Source organism: Bos grunniens, chromosome 6 (assembly GCF_055505025.1).
Source record: "Bos grunniens cultivar Pamir isolate PY7600 chromosome 6, Bosgru_T2T1.0, whole genome shotgun sequence".
Classification (NCBI taxonomy): Eukaryota; Metazoa; Chordata; class Mammalia; order Artiodactyla; family Bovidae; genus Bos; species Bos grunniens.
Window position 1 is genome coordinate 1,404,702 of NC_141170.1, and position 18,033 is coordinate 1,422,734.

At 40.6% G+C, this 18,033-nt stretch overlaps 1 protein-coding gene across 2 annotated transcripts; it reads right to left on the minus strand.

The window, feature by feature from the left end:
- Nucleotides 1-1,007: 1,007 nt before the first annotated feature.
- On the minus strand, nucleotides 1,008-16,138 carry HAUS3 (HAUS augmin like complex subunit 3). 2 transcript variants are annotated; one of them, XM_086404518.1, is made up of 6 exons: nucleotides 16,072-16,138; nucleotides 14,927-15,285; nucleotides 13,518-14,564; nucleotides 11,711-12,150; nucleotides 9,757-9,985; nucleotides 1,008-1,326 (listed from the first exon to the last, which is right to left on the minus strand). In XM_086404518.1, exons 3-6 carry the CDS (start codon nucleotides 14,418-14,420, stop codon nucleotides 1,093-1,095), a joined length of 1,806 nt encoding a protein of 601 aa, XP_086260644.1. In that variant the 5' UTR covers nucleotides 14,421-14,564; nucleotides 14,927-15,285; nucleotides 16,072-16,138; the 3' UTR covers nucleotides 1,008-1,092. The 2 variants fall into 2 exon arrangements, with proteins under 2 accessions (XP_086260644.1, XP_086260645.1); XM_086404519.1 differs by having other exon boundaries at nucleotides 13,518-15,285.
- Nucleotides 16,139-18,033: the final 1,895 nt, after the last annotated feature.

The following is an 18,033-nucleotide window of genomic DNA, read 5'->3' on the forward strand; positions in this document are numbered from 1 at the left end:
GGGATCTTCCCGACCCAGGGATCAAACCCAGGTCTCCCGCATTGTAGGCAGACGCTTTACCATCTGAGCCACCAGAGAATTCAATGGAATAGTACTCAGCCATAAAATGGAACACATTTGAGCCAGTTCTACTAAGGTGGATGAACCTAGAGTCTATTATACAGAGTGAAGTAAGTCAGAAAGATAAATACCATATACTAATGCATAGATGGAGAAGGCAATGGCACCCCACTCCAGTACTCTTAGCTGGAAAATCCCATGGACGGAGGAGCCTGGTAGGCTGCAGTCCATGGGGTCTCAGAGAGTCGGACACGACTGAGCGACTTCACTTTCACTTTTCACTTTCACTTTTCACTTTCATGCATTGGAGAAGGAAATGGCAACCCACTCCAGTGTTCTTGCCTGGAGAATCCCAAGGACGGCAGAGCCTGGTGGCTGCTATCTATGGGGTCGCACAGAGTCGGACATGACTGAGGTGACTTAGCAGCAGCAGCAATGCATATATACAGAATCTAGAAAAATGGTACTGAAAAATTTATTTGCAGGGCAGCAATGGAGAAACAGACATAGAGAACAGAGTTCTGGACATGGGGAGAGGGGAGGAGAGGGTGAGATGTACGGAGAGAGCAACATGGAAACTTACATTACCATATGTAAAACAGATAGCCAATGGGAATTTGCTATATGTCTCAGGAAACTCAAACAGGAGCTCTGTATCAACAGAGAGGGGTGGGATGGGAGGGAGATGGGGGGCAGTTTCAAAAGGAAGGGGATATATGTAAACCTATGGCTGATTCATGTTGAGGTTTGACAGAAAACAACAAAATTCTGTAAAGCAATTATTGAAAAATAAATAAAATTTTTTTAAAAAAAGGTTACCAGGAATAAGTGCCACAAAGCAAATTCTCAAGGTATAAAAAGCACTGGTACTCTGAACATGTAAGAAATAAACCAAATTGATATAATACTCAAAATTCATTAAATGAAATGGTTCATCGACCTCAGACTTAAAATTTTCATAATGTTTATTATCTGTATTCTTCTCCTAAATACGTAAAGCACATGCAGTGAAGATTTCATTTTTGGCAATTTTCAGTCTTCAAGACCAATGGTCTTAATCTTTGATTGGTTTTCTAAGTTCTCCACAATATTTTTCAGATAATCTTCATCTTTTAAAAAATATACATATAATTCTCTTTCCACTTGATGCAGCTTATTAGATGCCAAAAGTTTTCTTTTTGTCTTCACATCAGCAAAAATATCAGTAAGAAGATGATTCAGTTTATTTAGCTGAGATTCAACTTGATGAAACTGCTCCGTTAACTCCTAAAAGGAAAGTAATAATGCTTTTTAATTCAAAATCACTATTCATAATACCAATCATAAATCTTAAATGTAATTTACATAGGAAGAATCTAAATGATATAATGACTATTCCCACAACCTCAACCATAAAAGACCTCAATTAAAAATCCATAGCAGGATTAACAAAAAGTCTACGTAAGATCCATTGAAACAACTTCTGCAGGCAAGTTTAAGTGATTCAAAGCAAACTCCTACTCCCTGAAGAGTATTTGATATGCAAACTGTTCTGCATATTTATACGTTCAACAAGTATTCTGAATGCCTACCTTATACCATGCATTGTTTTAGAGTCTACAACTATAAAAATGAACACCAAAAAAAAAAAAAGAACACAATTTCCTTCATGGAACTTAACACTCTGCCAAAGCAATCAAACCTTGTTTTAGCCTAACCTGTTTACTCCAGACATCAGAGGTACTGATAAAACCTTGAAATGAAGCAATTACCAATATAAAGTAATTGTCTTAATCTGGATTTTTCTTTTTTCACACTGTTACAGAAGATGGAATTACACGTAACATTCAACTATCCTGATTTACCATGTAATTCTTCTCAAAAACCTAAACATTCTGGACCCCCCACATTTGATAACTGAAATTCCTCACTTCTTAACATTAAAAGCAGCTTAGGTTTTCTAACCATCAGCCAGTAGTATCAAAGAGGTTCTCAGACAATCTGTAGCTATAACTACACCTCAACCTTCGACCACTTCTCAGAATGATCCACAGTATGGTAATCACCTGATGCTTGCTGTGAATAGATTCCTATACCTCACTCCACACTAAATCACTCTGCAACAAAGCCAGAAGCCACATTTCAACAGGCTCCCTGGTGATTTTAATGTACAAGTTCAAGAGTACTAACTTCACACATGTCATAAATGCCAGCTCCAAAGAGCAGTACTTTTTAAACTACAGTAAAAAAAAAAAAAAAAAAAAAAAAATCAAGTGGTATCTACAGTAAGTGGCCTCTGAGGGAAAACCCTGTAAACTGGAAAACAGTGAGAAATATCTCACCTTTAACTCCAATACTAAAGATCTTAATAGTTACTAAAATAATACTACAAATACTGAAAAATATTCAACTTTATTAATAAAAATGAAAGTTAAAATTCATATGGATGACATTTTGTATCTCACTGGGCTAGGAAAAAATGTAAAATAATGATACCCAATGACAATTATAGTAAAATCACCATATTTTAGTGATTTTAGAATGGACTCTTTCACACTTTAACATAACTGAAATCAATATGCACTGTATAATTAAGAGCATCATGTAACTGTTATTGACCAGACAGTCATAAGAAGCACTTTATCATATATATAACACCCCACACTGCTTCCCTAGTGGCTCAGATGGTAAAGTGTCTGTCCGCAATGCAGGAGACCCGGGTTCGATCCCTGGGTTGGGAAGATTCCCAGGAGAAGGAAATGGCAGCCCACTCCAGTATTCTTGCCTGGAAAATGCCATGGACCTCGGAGCCCAGTAGGTTACTGTTCATGGGGTCGCAAAGAGTCGGACACGACTGAGCAACTTCACTTCACTTCACTGCAAGACCTGCAGGGTCTTAGTTCCCCAACCAGGGATCAAAGCCATGCCCCTGCACTGGAAGCGTGGAGTCCTAACCACTGCCACGCCAGGGGATTCCAGCACCTTTTTTGAAAATTCTTACTGTGCTTAAGACACACAGCACGAGGTCTCCCCTCCTAACGAACCCAAGGGCGCAGCACTGCACTGTTAGCTGTTAGCACAATGTTGCATAGCAGATGCTAGGACTTGTTCCCTTCGCCTGAAGTGAGACTTGACGCCTACTGATGAACAACTCTCCATCACCGGCAACCACCACTGTACTCTGTGCTTCTAATGAGTCTATTTTAGATGGCCCACAGTAAGTGGAATCATGCGCTGTTTCTTGGGACTAGCTTATTTTCACTTAGTATAATCTCCTCAAGGTTCATTCATGTTGTGGTATTCTGAGGTTTTTTTAAGGCTGAATAATATTTCACTGTATGTATATACTACATTTTCTTTTTCCATTCCTCCATAGATGGACGTTTAGGTTTTTTCTACAGCTTAGCTATTACAAGTAGGACTGCAATGAACATGTGAGTGGAGACATCTCTTTAATATCCTATTTTTATTTCCTCTGGATGAATACCCAGAAGGAGGATTACAGGATCATACAGTAGTTCTATTTTAATTTTTTTGAGGAAATTCCATACCGTTTTCCACAGCAGCTTCACCATTTTGCACTCCCACCGATAATGTACCAGGGCTCCAATGTCCCCACACCCTCACCAACACTACTCTTTTGGTTTTTTGATAATAGTCATAATAGGTGTAAGGTGATATCTCAACTGTGGTTTTGCCTTGCATTTCTCTGATAATTAGTGACACCGAGCAACTACTCATAATAAACCTGTTGGCCATTTATATATCTTCTTTAGAGAAATGTCTATTCAAGTCCTTAGCCCATTTTAAAATTAGGTCATTTAGTTTTTTGCCTTTTCATACTGTTCATGGGGTTCTTGAGGCAAGAATACTGGAGTGGTCTGCCATTCCCATTTCCAATGGACCACATTTTATCAGTCAAAGTAAAGAGGAACTAAAGAGCCTCCTGAGGAGGGTGAAAGAAGAGAGTGAAAAAGCTGGCTTAAAACTCAACATTCAAAAAACTAAGATCATGGCATAAGCCCCCATCAGTTCAGTTCAGTCGCTCAGTCGTGTCTGACTCTGCGACCCCATGAATCGCAGCACGCCAGGCCTCCCTGTCCATCACCAACTCCAGGAGTTCACCCAAACTCATGTGCATTGAGTTGGTGATGCCATCCAGCCATCTCATCCTCTGTTGTCCCCTTTTCCTCCTGCCCCCAATCCCTCCCAGCATCAGAGTCTTTTCCAATGAGTCAACTCTTTGCATGAGGTGGCCAAAGTACTGGAGTTTCAGTTTTAGCATCATTCCTTCCAAGGAACACCCAGGGCTGATCTCCTTTAGAATGGACTGGTTGGATCTCCTTGCAGTCCAAGGGATTCTCAAGAGTCTTCTCCAACACCACAGTTCAAAAGCATCAATTCTTCGGCGCTCAGCTTTCTTTACAGTCCAACTCTCACATCCATACATGACCACTGGAAAAACCATAGCCTTTGCCATTTGTTGGCAAAGTAATGTCTCTGCTTTTGAATATGCTATCTATGTTGGTCATAACTTTCCTTCCAAGGAGTAAGCGTCTTTTAATTTCATGGCTGCAGTCACCATCTGCAGTGATTTTGGAGCCCAAAAAAATAAAGTCTGACACTGTTTCCCCATCTATTTCCCAGGAAGTGATGGGACCAGATGTCATGATCTTCGTTTTCTGAATGTTGAGCTTTAAGCCAACTTTTTCACTCTCCTTTTTCACTTTCATCAAGAGGCTTTTTAGTTCCTCTTCACTTTCTGCCGTAAGGGTGGTGTCATCTGCATATGTGAGGTTATTGATATTTCTCCCGGCAATCTTGATTCCAGCTTGTGCTTCTTCTAGTCCAGTGTTTCTCATAATATACTCTGCATATAAATTAAATAAGCAGGGTGACAATATATAGCCTTGACGTACTCACTTCATGGCAAATAGAAGAAGAAAAAACGGAAATTGACAGATTTTCTTGGGCTCCAAAATCACTGCAGATGGTAACCGCAGCCAAGAAATGAAAAAACCCTTGCTCCTTGGAAGGAAAGCTATGACAAACCTAGAGAGTGTATTAAAAAGCAGAGACATCACTTGGCTGATCAAAGTCCATATAGTCAAAGCTATGTTCCAGTAGTCATGTACAGATGTGAGAGTTGGACCATAAAGAAAGCTGAGCGCCGAAGAATTGATGCTTTCGAATTGTGGTGCTGGAGAAGATTCTTGAGAGTCCTTGGACAGCAAGGAGATCAAACCAGTCAACCCTAAAGAAAATCAACTGTGAATATTCACTGGAAGGATTGATGCTGAAACTATAGCTCCTACACTCTGGCCACTTGATGTGAAGAGCCGACTCACTGGAAAAGACCCTGATGCTGGAAAGATTGAGGGCAGGAGAAGTGGGAGACAGAGAATGAGACGGCTGGATAGCATCACTGACTCAGTGGACATGAATTTGAGCAAATTCCGGGAGACAGCTGAGGGCGGAGGAGTCTGGTGTGCCGTAGTCCATGGGGCTGCAGAGTCAGAAATGACTTAGCGACTGAACAATAAGTCTGTTGCTATCACCAACGCTGTTTATGTACAGTGTGGAAAAACACAAAAAATACTTTGAGTCAAGAAATAACATAGAAATGGACACTGAATGTGAAGTTTCAGAAATACCGTAATCATTTTAATTGGCTCTTTCCTTTTAACGTATATTCCTAAGGGATATGATAAAAACCTATGTCTATCACACCTAAAAGATATCTTCTAATAGGTATGAAATAAAAATTCTAAATAAGAAAGTGCTGTGTCAGTTTAAATGAAAATGCTTTTTCTTTCTTAGAAACTCGTGAAATTATGGTGTATCATATGATAAATGGTGTCTAGTAGACATTCAAATAGCTGGTGACATTTTAAATAGGTAAACTCCTTTGAAAAGCAATATGGCAGTATCAAAAGCTAAAAAATAATGTGTATAACCCAAGAAACCTCATGATTCTATACTATCTCTAAGAGTTCATCCAAATGGTGGACTGGTTACAGAAATTATGACATAGTAATTAAATCAATAGAGTATTATAAACATTAAAAATTAAAATTATTGTAGCATGGAAATGTTTATTTCATAACGCTAAATAAAAAGGAGAATATAAAAAATACATAAGGAAAAAAGCATCTACTTTGCAAATACTAACCAAAAGAAAAATAGCATAGGAATATTAATATTGGACAAGAGAAAATTAAGACAAAAAGCACAATACAGGGTCATTATATAATGCTAAACAGTTAAATCACTGCAATTTAAATCCACCAGAATAATTCACTGCAATTTTAAACTTGGATGTAACTTATAAAATAGACTCAAATATAAATAAAAACTGATAGAACTACAATGAGAAATTTTCAAATCCACCATCATAGGATTTTTAAATAATTATTTAAAAGATCAAGAAGATAGAATCAGTAATAGGAAACTTTAAAAAACTAATCACAAGTATCACTTCATATCCATGAGGATGACTATTACATACTTTTTTAAAAGGGAAAATAACAACTGTAGGTGAGGACATGTATAAACTAGAACCCTGGTACAGCTGCTGGGTAATGTCAGACAGATTCTCAAAAAGTTAAACACAGGCTTACCATGATTCAGCATTCACTCGTAGGCATATACGCAAAAGAAATGAAAACAGGGACTCAAATTCGTGTACAACGTTCACAGCAGCATTATATACAACAGATAAAAGGTGTAAACAACTCAAGTGTCTATGAACAGATGAACAGTTAAACAGATAAAATGTGATGATAAAACACAGATGAACAGATAAAATGTGGTATATACAGACAACAGAATACTCAGCACCAAAAAGGAATGAAATTCTCACACCTGATGCAATATGGATGATACTTAAGGATATTATGCTGAGATAAGCCAAAGACAAAAGGAAAATATTATTATATGATTCTACTTTTATAAGATAACTACAGTAGGCAAATTTATAGAGACAGAAAATGGAATAGAGACTACCAGGGATGGGGAAAAGAAGGAATGGAGAATTAATATTTAACAGGCACAGAGTTTAGCCCATGTGGGATGAGAAAAGTTCTGCAAGTAAATGGTGACACGGCTGCATGACACTGCAAATGTTCTTAACGTCATCATAACTGCACACATTAAGATGGTTAAAATTGTAAATTTTACATTTTGTATATTTTATAATAAAAAATTATTTTAAAAACTAATCATAAGCTGTCTTATTTCAAGAAAAGATAACGTAGTTATTCAGATCAATTCTTCCATAGGAAAAAATGTAAAAAGTGAAATGAAGTATTTTAAAGAGTCAAACAAAGCAAAATCTTCTAGGACTTCCCTGGTGATCCAGTGATTAAAAATCCACCTTACAATGCAGGGGACACAGATTCGATGCCTGGTCAGGGAACTAAGATCCCACATGCCACGGGGCAACTAGAGAGTCCATGGCACAACTAAAGAGCCTCTGTTCACCGCAACGAGGAAAAGCCCACGCACCACAACAGAAGACCCAGCGCAGCAACAACAACAAAAAACAAAACCCCAAAGCTTCCTGAAACCAACAAAGAGAGAACAAGACTTTAAAAGACTACAAATCCATAAAACAATGCAGACTGGTAAGAGACCCCAGAAGCTGCTTTACTCAATCGCTAATCTTGAAAAAACAGAATCCATGATTCCTGACACTGACAAGAGGAGTGGTGAAGTCCAAGGTCCATAGAAGGTAGGAAGTCAAACAGGAGACTGTCTTTGTAATAAACTAAGGACACCAACAATCTTAAGATCAGGATGGCCAGAGCAGGAAGAGCCCTTGGTTAGAATCACAGTCCAGACAGGAATCATCTGTTGTTGTTCAGTCACTCAGTCGTGTCAAATTCCTTGCAACCCAAGGGACTGTAGCATGCCAGGCTTCCCTGTCCTTCACCATTTCTCCCAGAGCTTACTCAAACTCATGCCCATTGAGTCGGCGATGCCATCCAACCATCTCGTCCTCCAAAACAGACTTTGAACCCAGCTTATGGTTCAGAACTGGCAGTGCTCTTAATATCTAAGCGAGCATACACGAAGGCAAAAGACGTTTAAGGAGGGTCTTTTATGTATTTTAATGTATGAGAGTCCTTTCACCAGAAAGATACTGATTTTAAATTTGGATGCCTCAATAAGTGGTAATGGGACAATCTGGTTATTCATGGGGGAAAAATAACAATAAAATTAGAACTCTATTTCTCATGTCACAAACTCCTGGTGGATTAAAGAACTGAACTAGAACAGCATAAACTTTTAAGATAAAGTAAAAGGGACTGTCATTACTATGTTAAGGGCAAACTTTCACAAGATATAAAAAAGGGCAAACCGTAAGAGTGATAAATTACATCAAAATTGAAATCTTAAAAAAAAAAGTCAAAAACTAACAGGTAACAATAAAAAAGAAAAAAACAAGACACAAATAGGGAGCAAACACATGCAGCACACATCACTGACAAATGGCTGGCGTTTGAAATGCGTGAAAGAACTCCTCCCGAACGAGGCTCAACCGCCACGATCATCAGAGACATGCCAATCGTAACCTCAACGGGACGCTATTTTATATCTTTGCAGAGTGAGAAAACTATAAATGCAAATAGCACTATGTGATGAAAAAAACATCGTAAAAGAGCATCTCTCAAACACTGCTGGTACAATATGGTACAACCACTTCCAAAATCAGTTTGATGTACTATGTAAAACAGAACCTGTTATTCAGCAATTCCACTCCTATGTGAGGTGACAGAGAGAGAGAGACATGCATCTGTAAGACATGCAGCAAGGCTATCCACATCAGTATGATCTACAACAGCAAGAACTGGAAATAATCTAAATGTCTGTCAACAGAACAGGTAATTAGACTGTGGAATTTCACATAAGGGAATACTAACTATACAAAAGAGAAAACTATAAACGAGCTATAAATGAGCTACGTTTTACAAATACCCACATGGATAAAACCCAAAATCATATTAAGAAACAAGCAAGTTACTGAAGAATATATATAATACAATCTATATAAAGTTCAGAAACATACAAAACTAACACACAGTCTGTATTATAAATAAAAGAAAGCAAATGACAAATCTTAGCATAGTTCCTCCCTGAAAAAAGAGAGGAGAATGCTATTAGAAAGTGAAAGTGAAGTCTCTTGGTCATGTCCGACTCTTTGCGACCCCATGGACTGTAGCCTATCAGGCTCCTCCGTCCATGGGATTTTCCAGGCAAGAGTGCTGGAGTGGACTGCCATTTCCTTCTCCAGGGGATCTTCCCAACGACCCAGGAATCAAACCCGGGTCCCCCGCATTGCAGGCAGACGCTTTACCGTCTGAGCCACCAGGGAAGCCTATTAGAAGGAGCTGCTATTACTAGGGTACACAGAATTTTAAAGATATAAAAGCTATCCTCTGTGTGTTAAAATAAGTGAAAAAAAATACAGGGATGGTGTTTTTTTTTTTTAATTCTTACCATAAACATTACATATCCTTTCATATCTGAAATATTTAATAAATTTTAAAAACTTTGACCAAAACTACTTGAAAAATATATGTGAATAAAAATGAGATATAAAAATGTTACTATCAGGGAAATGGGGTAATATTTTCTTCATGTTAACATTTTCTTTAGTATCTTTTACAATGAACATTTTTTTAAGCATTTTTAATTACCAGGGTAAGCACCTACCTGATCACTAAGCAAAAGCTGATTTCCTCCTTGATACAAAGCTTCACAAAGCATGTTCACATCACTGTTTAGTTTGGACAGAAAGAAAGAATGTTCTTGAGCAGATACTGCCAACTGCTCTTGTACCAAAGAAACCTCCTGTTTTAATTTCTCAGCTCCTTCTTCCAGGTTTCCATGGGTTATAAACAATTCTTTTTTCTTATTCTCTCCTTCTAAAAGTTGATAAAGCCTAAAATGTAGAAATAAAAATTAGAAGAAATTCTTAAGTCAGTACAGTTTTCAAAATTATAACCCACTATATTGGGGCATCTTTGGGAAAGCTAACAATTGTAAATATTAATCAAACAATTAAAAACTTTCCAACTACAATACTATCTCATTACAGAAATACATATTCTAATTATCGTATCTGAATTCCCAGTTTTCCCATCTTCCAAGTTTTAGACATAAAATTCTTTTTGACTTTAACTGCCACTAACCTACTTCAATTAAAGTACCCTTCAGAGATACCGCCCTAGAGAACACTTCTTCCACAGAACACAACTATGAGGCAGCAGAAACGGCAAAGAACTTGAAACAGAAGACTGAGGTCTGACGCTGGCTGTCATGTAAGACCTAAGTCAAGTCAGCCTTTGAGATTTAATCTTCACGTCTAACATCTACCTAATTTTAAAGGACTGTGGTAGACTTAAAAGAGAAAAATTGAAAATACAAGCTACATAAATATTAATAGTAAACTTGCTACTCCAGTCATGTCTACATTTGCTTGACAAATTAAATTCCTAATGAGCCAAGAGGCCATTGTAATACTTCAAACATTAATGGCAGAAAAGTCCTACAGTACAAACGGAAAAATGTGAGGCAGCACCTTCTACACATATATGACAAAAAGTATCTGTTCTTAGTCTTCCTGAAACTGGTTCAAAGTGAAAAGTAGTGAAAGTGTTAGTTGCTGAGTTGTGTCCAACTCTTTGTGACTCCATGGACTCAGCCTGCCAAGTTCCTCTGTCCATGGAATTCACAAGAATATGGGAGTAAGAAGCCATTCCCGTCTCCAAGGGATCTTCTGGACCCAGGGATCGAACCCAGGACTCCTGCATGGCAGGCAAATTCTTCACCATCTGAGCCCCAAGGAAGCCCCAAACCAGTTCAAGCCCAAGGCTAATTCTCTTCTTGTGGAATGTGACCACACAATTCCAGGGGGCACCATTCACACAGAATCATGATTTCAACGCCACCTTCTAAAACTGCAATGACATAGCCCTATCCATGCCCTTCATTTCATTAATAAGAATAAAAAGTATTAGATGATTTTCTTTTAGTCTAGAGAAAAAGCAGCAGAATCCAGATTTTTGAGTCCTTTTACTACTTTAGCTGTTCAACTTCAGTATCTCCATACCATTAATTGCTCAGACATCCAGAAGAGACCAGAAGCTAGCAGTCATCCTTACTGATTCACCTGACTAGATGCAAAAATGAAGTCTTCTCTCCTCCCTACCGCCGCCTTCTCCAAATGCAATCAATTCTCTGATCAGCAATACTTGCTATACATCAAGATGCATTCAAACTTCCTGCTAGAGTTAGCCTCCTGCCCCAAATCTAAAAATATCTAAATAATAGCATCCAAACATGAATAAAAGCCTTGTATTGTATATTTTCAATTCTCCAAACCATCCACCTCACCTCTAAACCAGCTACTTCTAGATCTAACGTAAATGAAAAAGGTTAGCCTTCAATTTAAAAAAAATTTTAAGACATTAAATTAACTGAGGAATTGGGGAAAAAAAAAATTAAAAGAAACACAGACCCATATAACAGAAAGGTGGAAGAATACAAACGCCAAAAATGAAGTACAAAGAACTTTTTAAACTTTCACAAATTTTAGTTCAAACTCTAGTACTTAACAAAAACAAACAGAAAAATAATTACTCACTAAAGAAACAAAGAAACTTACCTATGAGTAGAATAATCCTTGGTATCAATGGTATTCCTTGGATTTATCTGCTGAGATACTGATGGATCTGTTAGCATTTCTAATCGCTGGTGGAACATCAAATTACTTTGCTTAAGTAGGTGAACCAAGTTTTCCAGCTGACGATATATGTCCCAATGCTTTCTCAATTCAATTTCATATGATAAATGAAGAAGTTCAAATGATGCCTTTTGCTTTATCAACTGATTTAAAACCAACTCTTGTCTTTCTGTGTAATAGTCTTGTTTAGCAATCTGTCGATCAAAATCTCCCTTTACAACTGGCATATTCAATAACTGGGCATTCTCTTTTACCATAGCAGGCAAAATTTTGTCTTTTATATGAGCGATTTGTTCTTCAAGTTTCAGAATTTCACTGTTCAAGCTAGAAATTTTAGCATCCAAATTATCTTTGCCAAGAGCCTACACAAAGAAAACAATTACATTTCAAACTGTAAATACAAAGTAGGAATAGTTTTTAAATTATTTTCACTTTCCATTTTAGGTTATCAGATAACATATTCACTAATAGAAACTTGTTTTGTATTAACAAAAGCCAAAAACCCAGTTTAAAATGGCACAGAGAAGATGAAACCAAGGGTAAAGCCATTATGAACTGCTAAATTTTAATGCTATTACTACTGTGTAAAATACTATACACATAAATGGCTACCAAAACAGATTTTTTTGGTCAAGTTCGTCTTAAAAAATCACCCATTACCACACTACTTACCAAACACTAACGTATGCTATTTATGCTTTTCTTAAAATAATCTCAGTAGCTATTCTCCCACCCTGCTTGTTGACTTTAGAACTTCTACAGAATGACAGTACTTCACACATCATTCTGAAGTTTGAGACAATTATAGGTATATAGCTTCAGAAAAGCTCTTCTTTTTACTCAACTATCTACTGATTACATGACCAGGAAAGCAAGCTACCCAAGAGTGCAAGTAGATATCTTTAATACATTTGTATATTCTTTAAAAACAATCAAGAGTTTCAATCCACTGAATTGGATTTCATTAGCACCATCCTCTGGTCAGAGCAAATAAGGCAGACTACCTATAACAGCAATAAGGCTCTCATTCATCATAAAAAAGACGTCAGCCTTATCTGTGTATGAACCAACAAAGAATACAAAAGTACTTTTGAAAATGAGCTAGATAATGTGGTTGGGTTATAATTATTATTTCTCCCCTCCACTAAGATTTATTTGTGTGAAACAATAACACATACCACAACACTGAACAGAAAATAAAATGTAATTACTTACTACATCCCCCTTTCTAAAGTACTTTACTATCAGCATGTGTTAGTCACTCAGTTGTGTCCAGCTATTTGCAACCCCATAGACTATAGCCGTGGAGAAGGCAATGGCAACCCACTCCAGTACTCTTGCCTGGAAAAATCCCATGGATGGAGGAGCCTGGTAGGCTGCAGTCCATGTGGTCGAGAAGAGTCAGACACGACTGAGCGACTTCACTTTCACTTTCCACTTTCATGCATTGGAGAAGGAAATGGCAACCCACTCCAGTGTTCTTGCCTGGAGAATCCCAGGGACGGGGGAGCCTGGTGGGCTGCCATCTATGGGGTTGCACAGAGTTGGACATGACTGAAGCAACTTAGCAGCAGCAGCAGCAGACTATAGCCCACCAGCTCCTCCAATGGAATTCTCCAGGCAAGAATACTGTAGTGGGTTGCCATTCCCTTCTCCAGGGGATCTCCCAATATTATTTCGTAATTAACAACAACTTAAATATGAATCCAGTCTCATTTCTCACGCTTACCTTGCTAGTGAGGCTATGAAGATTCTCCTCTGCCCACTTTATACTTGACTTTAGGCTCAAATTATTTGCTTTCAAGTGAATTAACTGATGTTGAGCACAAATGTATGCCAGCTGCAGCCTACCCATTTCTAGCCGTCTCTCCTCAAGAACTTCTTGATTATCACAAATAGATGGTGCCTGCATATCTAAAAGTTGAAAATTTTCTTCATTTGAACTTTCAACTACTTCATGTATACCCTGAAAGAACTGTTTTTTGGTATATAAGGTTAATGCTGCCGTACTTTGCTCTTCTTGGCTTAGATAGTTTTGCAATGAAAACTGAGATAAAAACACCAGTGGATTTGTTCCTTGATCCAAATTAGACCGTCTGAAGAACATCATTAACTTTGCAACTCCATCAGTAAGAGTGTGAAGTTCATTACTGATCTTGTTATTTGTAGCATTTAGAATTCCTTGACTCTGTTTCAGCTTTTTATTGGTTTCTTCTTCTTTAGCATTTAATCTCAGAGATTTGTGACTAGTTACTGAAGCCATCAACTGGCATTTATTACGTCGCTGAATTTTTAGGTTCTTTAATTTCTGCAGAGTTTGAACCTCATCCTCTAATTTCTCTAGCTCTTTGTCATTCAAGGTAGGTGTCTTCAAATCAGAAGTTTTACAAGTTTTTAGAACTTCATCCAATGCTGCTCCTTCTAGGATGGGCTTGCCTGATTTTTGAAGAATGCTAAAAGCTTCCAATTCCTCTTCAGACAATATGTTCTGTTCATTCACATTCCCACAAAACCACTTCAAAAATGGTTCATTTTCAACGAACAACCAGTCAAAATCTTCCCCATTAAGAATATCAGCTTTCGGATAATCAATTTTTTTTAATGTTTCTACAAATTCTTTTCCACAGCTCATGGTTTAACTACCCAAAATTTTGTAACTGATAAGGTTTTAATGGTGTTGATATTTAGAAAATAAGTCCAATACATACAAAACTAATTTTATGTTAAGTCCATAGAAAAGGGGGAAAAATATTTTTAGAATCTATAATAATTTATCCTACAGGGGGGAAAAAAAAACAAGTATTAGACCACAAAATAAGGCGACTCTATCTTTTAAAGTATTGATAAATATCACATGATATTTGGGAACTATCTAACCCAGAGATAGTTGTAGCTGAGAAGTCTGACAAAGAGAAATAATTAGAGTATTACTCAGAACGCTGAAACAGTAATGAAAGGCTAATTAACAAGAAAATCTTATTTTTTCCAAAGATCAGCAAGTCCGTTTTTAATTCAAAATAGATGGATCTAAATAGATCCACGCCATCACGTGACTAAGCAGCCTCTTTTCCCTGTCCTTTCCGAGAAGACAGAAATAAATATGGTCAGATATTGAGGAACAGTCAACTGAATATTTACCTGAATGACTCAGTCAGCAGCCGCATTCACGCAAAAACCAAAGTCAGACACGACCAACCTAGTGCAGAGAAAACTAGGCCTAAGAACCACCGCCGACTTGAACCAAAGGACTCAGCAGTCCTTAAATAAAGGTATTTCAGGCGTTTGTTATTTTCAGCACAGGGACCACTGAATAATCCACGCTGCGAACTCCAGCGACGGGAACAAGAGGTTCAGAGGAGGGACCCAGAAATTTGCGGCACTCTGTGATTCTGTGTCATTCAGCGATGAACGATCGGTGTGCGCGTCAATAAAATACTCGTCCACAGAGACGGCCCAGTCGGCGCGACAAACTGCACAAACCTTAAGCGGGTCAATTCCTAAAAGAAATCAGTGAACAGTCACTGGAAGGACTGATGTTGAAGCTGAAACTCCAATACTTTGGCCACCTGATGCGAAAAACTGACTCATTTGAAAAGACCCTGATGCTGGCAAAACTTGAAGGCAGGAGGAGAAGGGGAGACAGAGCATGGATGGCATCACCGACTCGACAAACACGAGTCTGAGTAAATTCCGGGAGTTGGTGCTGCAAAGGGAATCCTGGCGTGCTGCAACCCATGGGGTCGCAAAGAGTCGGACACGACTGAATGACTAAACTGAACTGACTAAGCGGGTGCCGGCCGGCCGGCGGGGTTGGAGTGCGCCCCCCGCATCCCAGCAGAGCCTCCAGGGCCCAGCGGCCTGGGGCCCCGAGAGCCGCGCCCCCCGCCACACCCCACCCTCACTGGAACCCCGTTTCCCGCCGCGCCCCTCGCCTCGATAACCCCACTAGAGTCCGGCTCCCCGCCGGCACTAGAGTCCCCAGTCTTCCGCCGCGCCCCTCGCCCCTCCCGCCGCCCCCCTCATCCGCAGTGGAGCCCTCAGTCTCCCGCCGCTGAGCCCCTCGTCCCTCCGGCCGCCCCTCGACCGCACTGGAGTCCCCAGCCTCTCCGGTAGCTCTCCCCGCCCCCTCCTCCTGAGGACCGCGACTGCGCTGAGCGGGAAACTACTCGCGCGCCCGAAAGACGCCCCCAGGGGCGCCCGGAAAGAAGACGCAGCCGCTGACCCGCGCCGCTCCCACCGTCCCACCGCCCGCCTGAGAGAACTGCGAGTCCGTTGCCGCTCACCTCAGGAAGCTCGGCTCGCGCCCCTCAGAAGCCCGCCGCCGCCCAACCTCGCAAGGCCTCATGGGACGCCCACTCCCGCGCAAAGGACCAAAACCCGGCTGGTAGGCGACAGCCTGCGCAGGCGCAATATCGGAAGAGGCGGGGGCCGGACGTGATGTCTACCAGCAAGGAGAGAGCTGATTGGCTCCCTGCCTCAGCTGGGGTCTCCTAGAGGAACGCCTTCTGGGTGCATGCAGGCCTCCGTCCGCCTCCTTTGAGGAGCCGGTGTTCCGTCTCAGCCTCGTTGGGTCGCGAGCGCGCAGCAGAGCCAGCTCCGCCCTGTCGCCCGCCCGACTGGTGGCCGGGGCGTCCGGTCCTCCGCGGGCCCGGGGGCCGGGCTGCCGTCCAGAGTGAGCGTGGACGAAGTCGCCGAGCAGACTTCTCGCCTCTCAGTCTCATGACGAACGCTGTTTTCCAGAAGCACTTCGTTCCCAAGCCTTCTCTTCACCGGACAACCCCATCTTCAACGTAGGACTTTTTAAAAAGTCTAAACTGTTTGATTCGTCGAGTCGATGTGTGTCACAGGATGGAGCACGGGTTTTAAAGCAGAATGCCAGAAACGGAGGGTGTGTAGTCGGCGAGAGGAGTAGGGCTCAAAGGAGACCTCCACGTTGGAGGAAATCTGGTGGACACCGCACAGTCCAGTGAAGCAAAACTTTGAGGTTACCATTTGTATCGGACAGAACGTATTTGCCTCTCTACCAGACACAAATAATTTTGTTTTACTTAAACCAATCTTCTACAGATTAGCATGGCAGTGAGCAAGGCTGGGGCCCTGGTCATTACTACGCCATCAGTACTCCGCAACCCCCAACATCAAATGGCCCTAAGGTGGCTTGTTCGATAACGTCCTAGTCTAATGTGACATTGGCAGGGCAGAAGTCTCTCCGGATAACGTTTCTTAATATTTCTTAAGAAGAAAAGGAATAATGTTCCAGGGCAGATAACATGAATTTTAATCCGGACTTGAACCTATTTATTAATTCTTCGTTTGTCCTACTTTTTGATCCTCCTCTTCTAAAAAGACAATAAACCCTAAAATGGTCGGGGAAAGCATTACAGGAGAAGAAAGCTCGCAGAGCGGTGCACACTGCCTGAACGCAGGAGCCTGGACCCTGGAAGAGAGGGTCCGGTTGACAAACTGGGAGGCGGGGTTAGTCACACATACCCCGCCCCGGGGGGAGACCGGGAAGACTCCCCGCCCAGCCGTGGGGATGGGGCGGGGGTTGCGGCGGGAAGAGGCGCTGGGCCGCCTTACCCGGAGGAAGTGGAGGCTTTGGAGGCAGTGCCTTCGAGAAATTCTGCTGAAGAGGCAGAGATCGAGGGAGAGCAAGAGAAAGCAACAGGAGAACAGGAGACGAGGGGGGTGGGGATGCAACGCTGGGGGAGGGTTTGGGTTTTAAGATGGGAGGAACTTGGGGATATTTATAGATTGGGAGGAGGAACTCAGACTGAAGCAAAGACGCAGGAAAAGGACTGCTCTGTACAAAGAGCCCTGGGAAACTGGAGGGTGAGACCCCAGCACGCTGATCTGAACTAGAACCCCACTTTTCTGAGTGACTCCTGAGTCGTTCCCTGGGCCCACAAATCCCTCCACATGACTTCGAACTGCTGACCTTAGTCATTTGCTTGAAAGATGTTCCTGGCGCCAAAAAAACATTAAAATATAAGTAAAAATCACAATGGTATTAGCCCACTGAGTACAAATGAAAATACTACAGGTTTAACTATTCAAAGAGTTTTCCTTGGAAACTTATTAGGGCATTTCTGTACTTGAGGTTGCATTGGAATTTATGAAAGCAAGTGGGTTACACTTACTTCCAGGACAAGCTTGCTTTCCTCCCAATCAAAACCATTTGGGGTTTTAAGGGAACTTAGTCAAAGCGGAGAAGGCAATGGTAACTCACTCCAGTATTCTTGCCT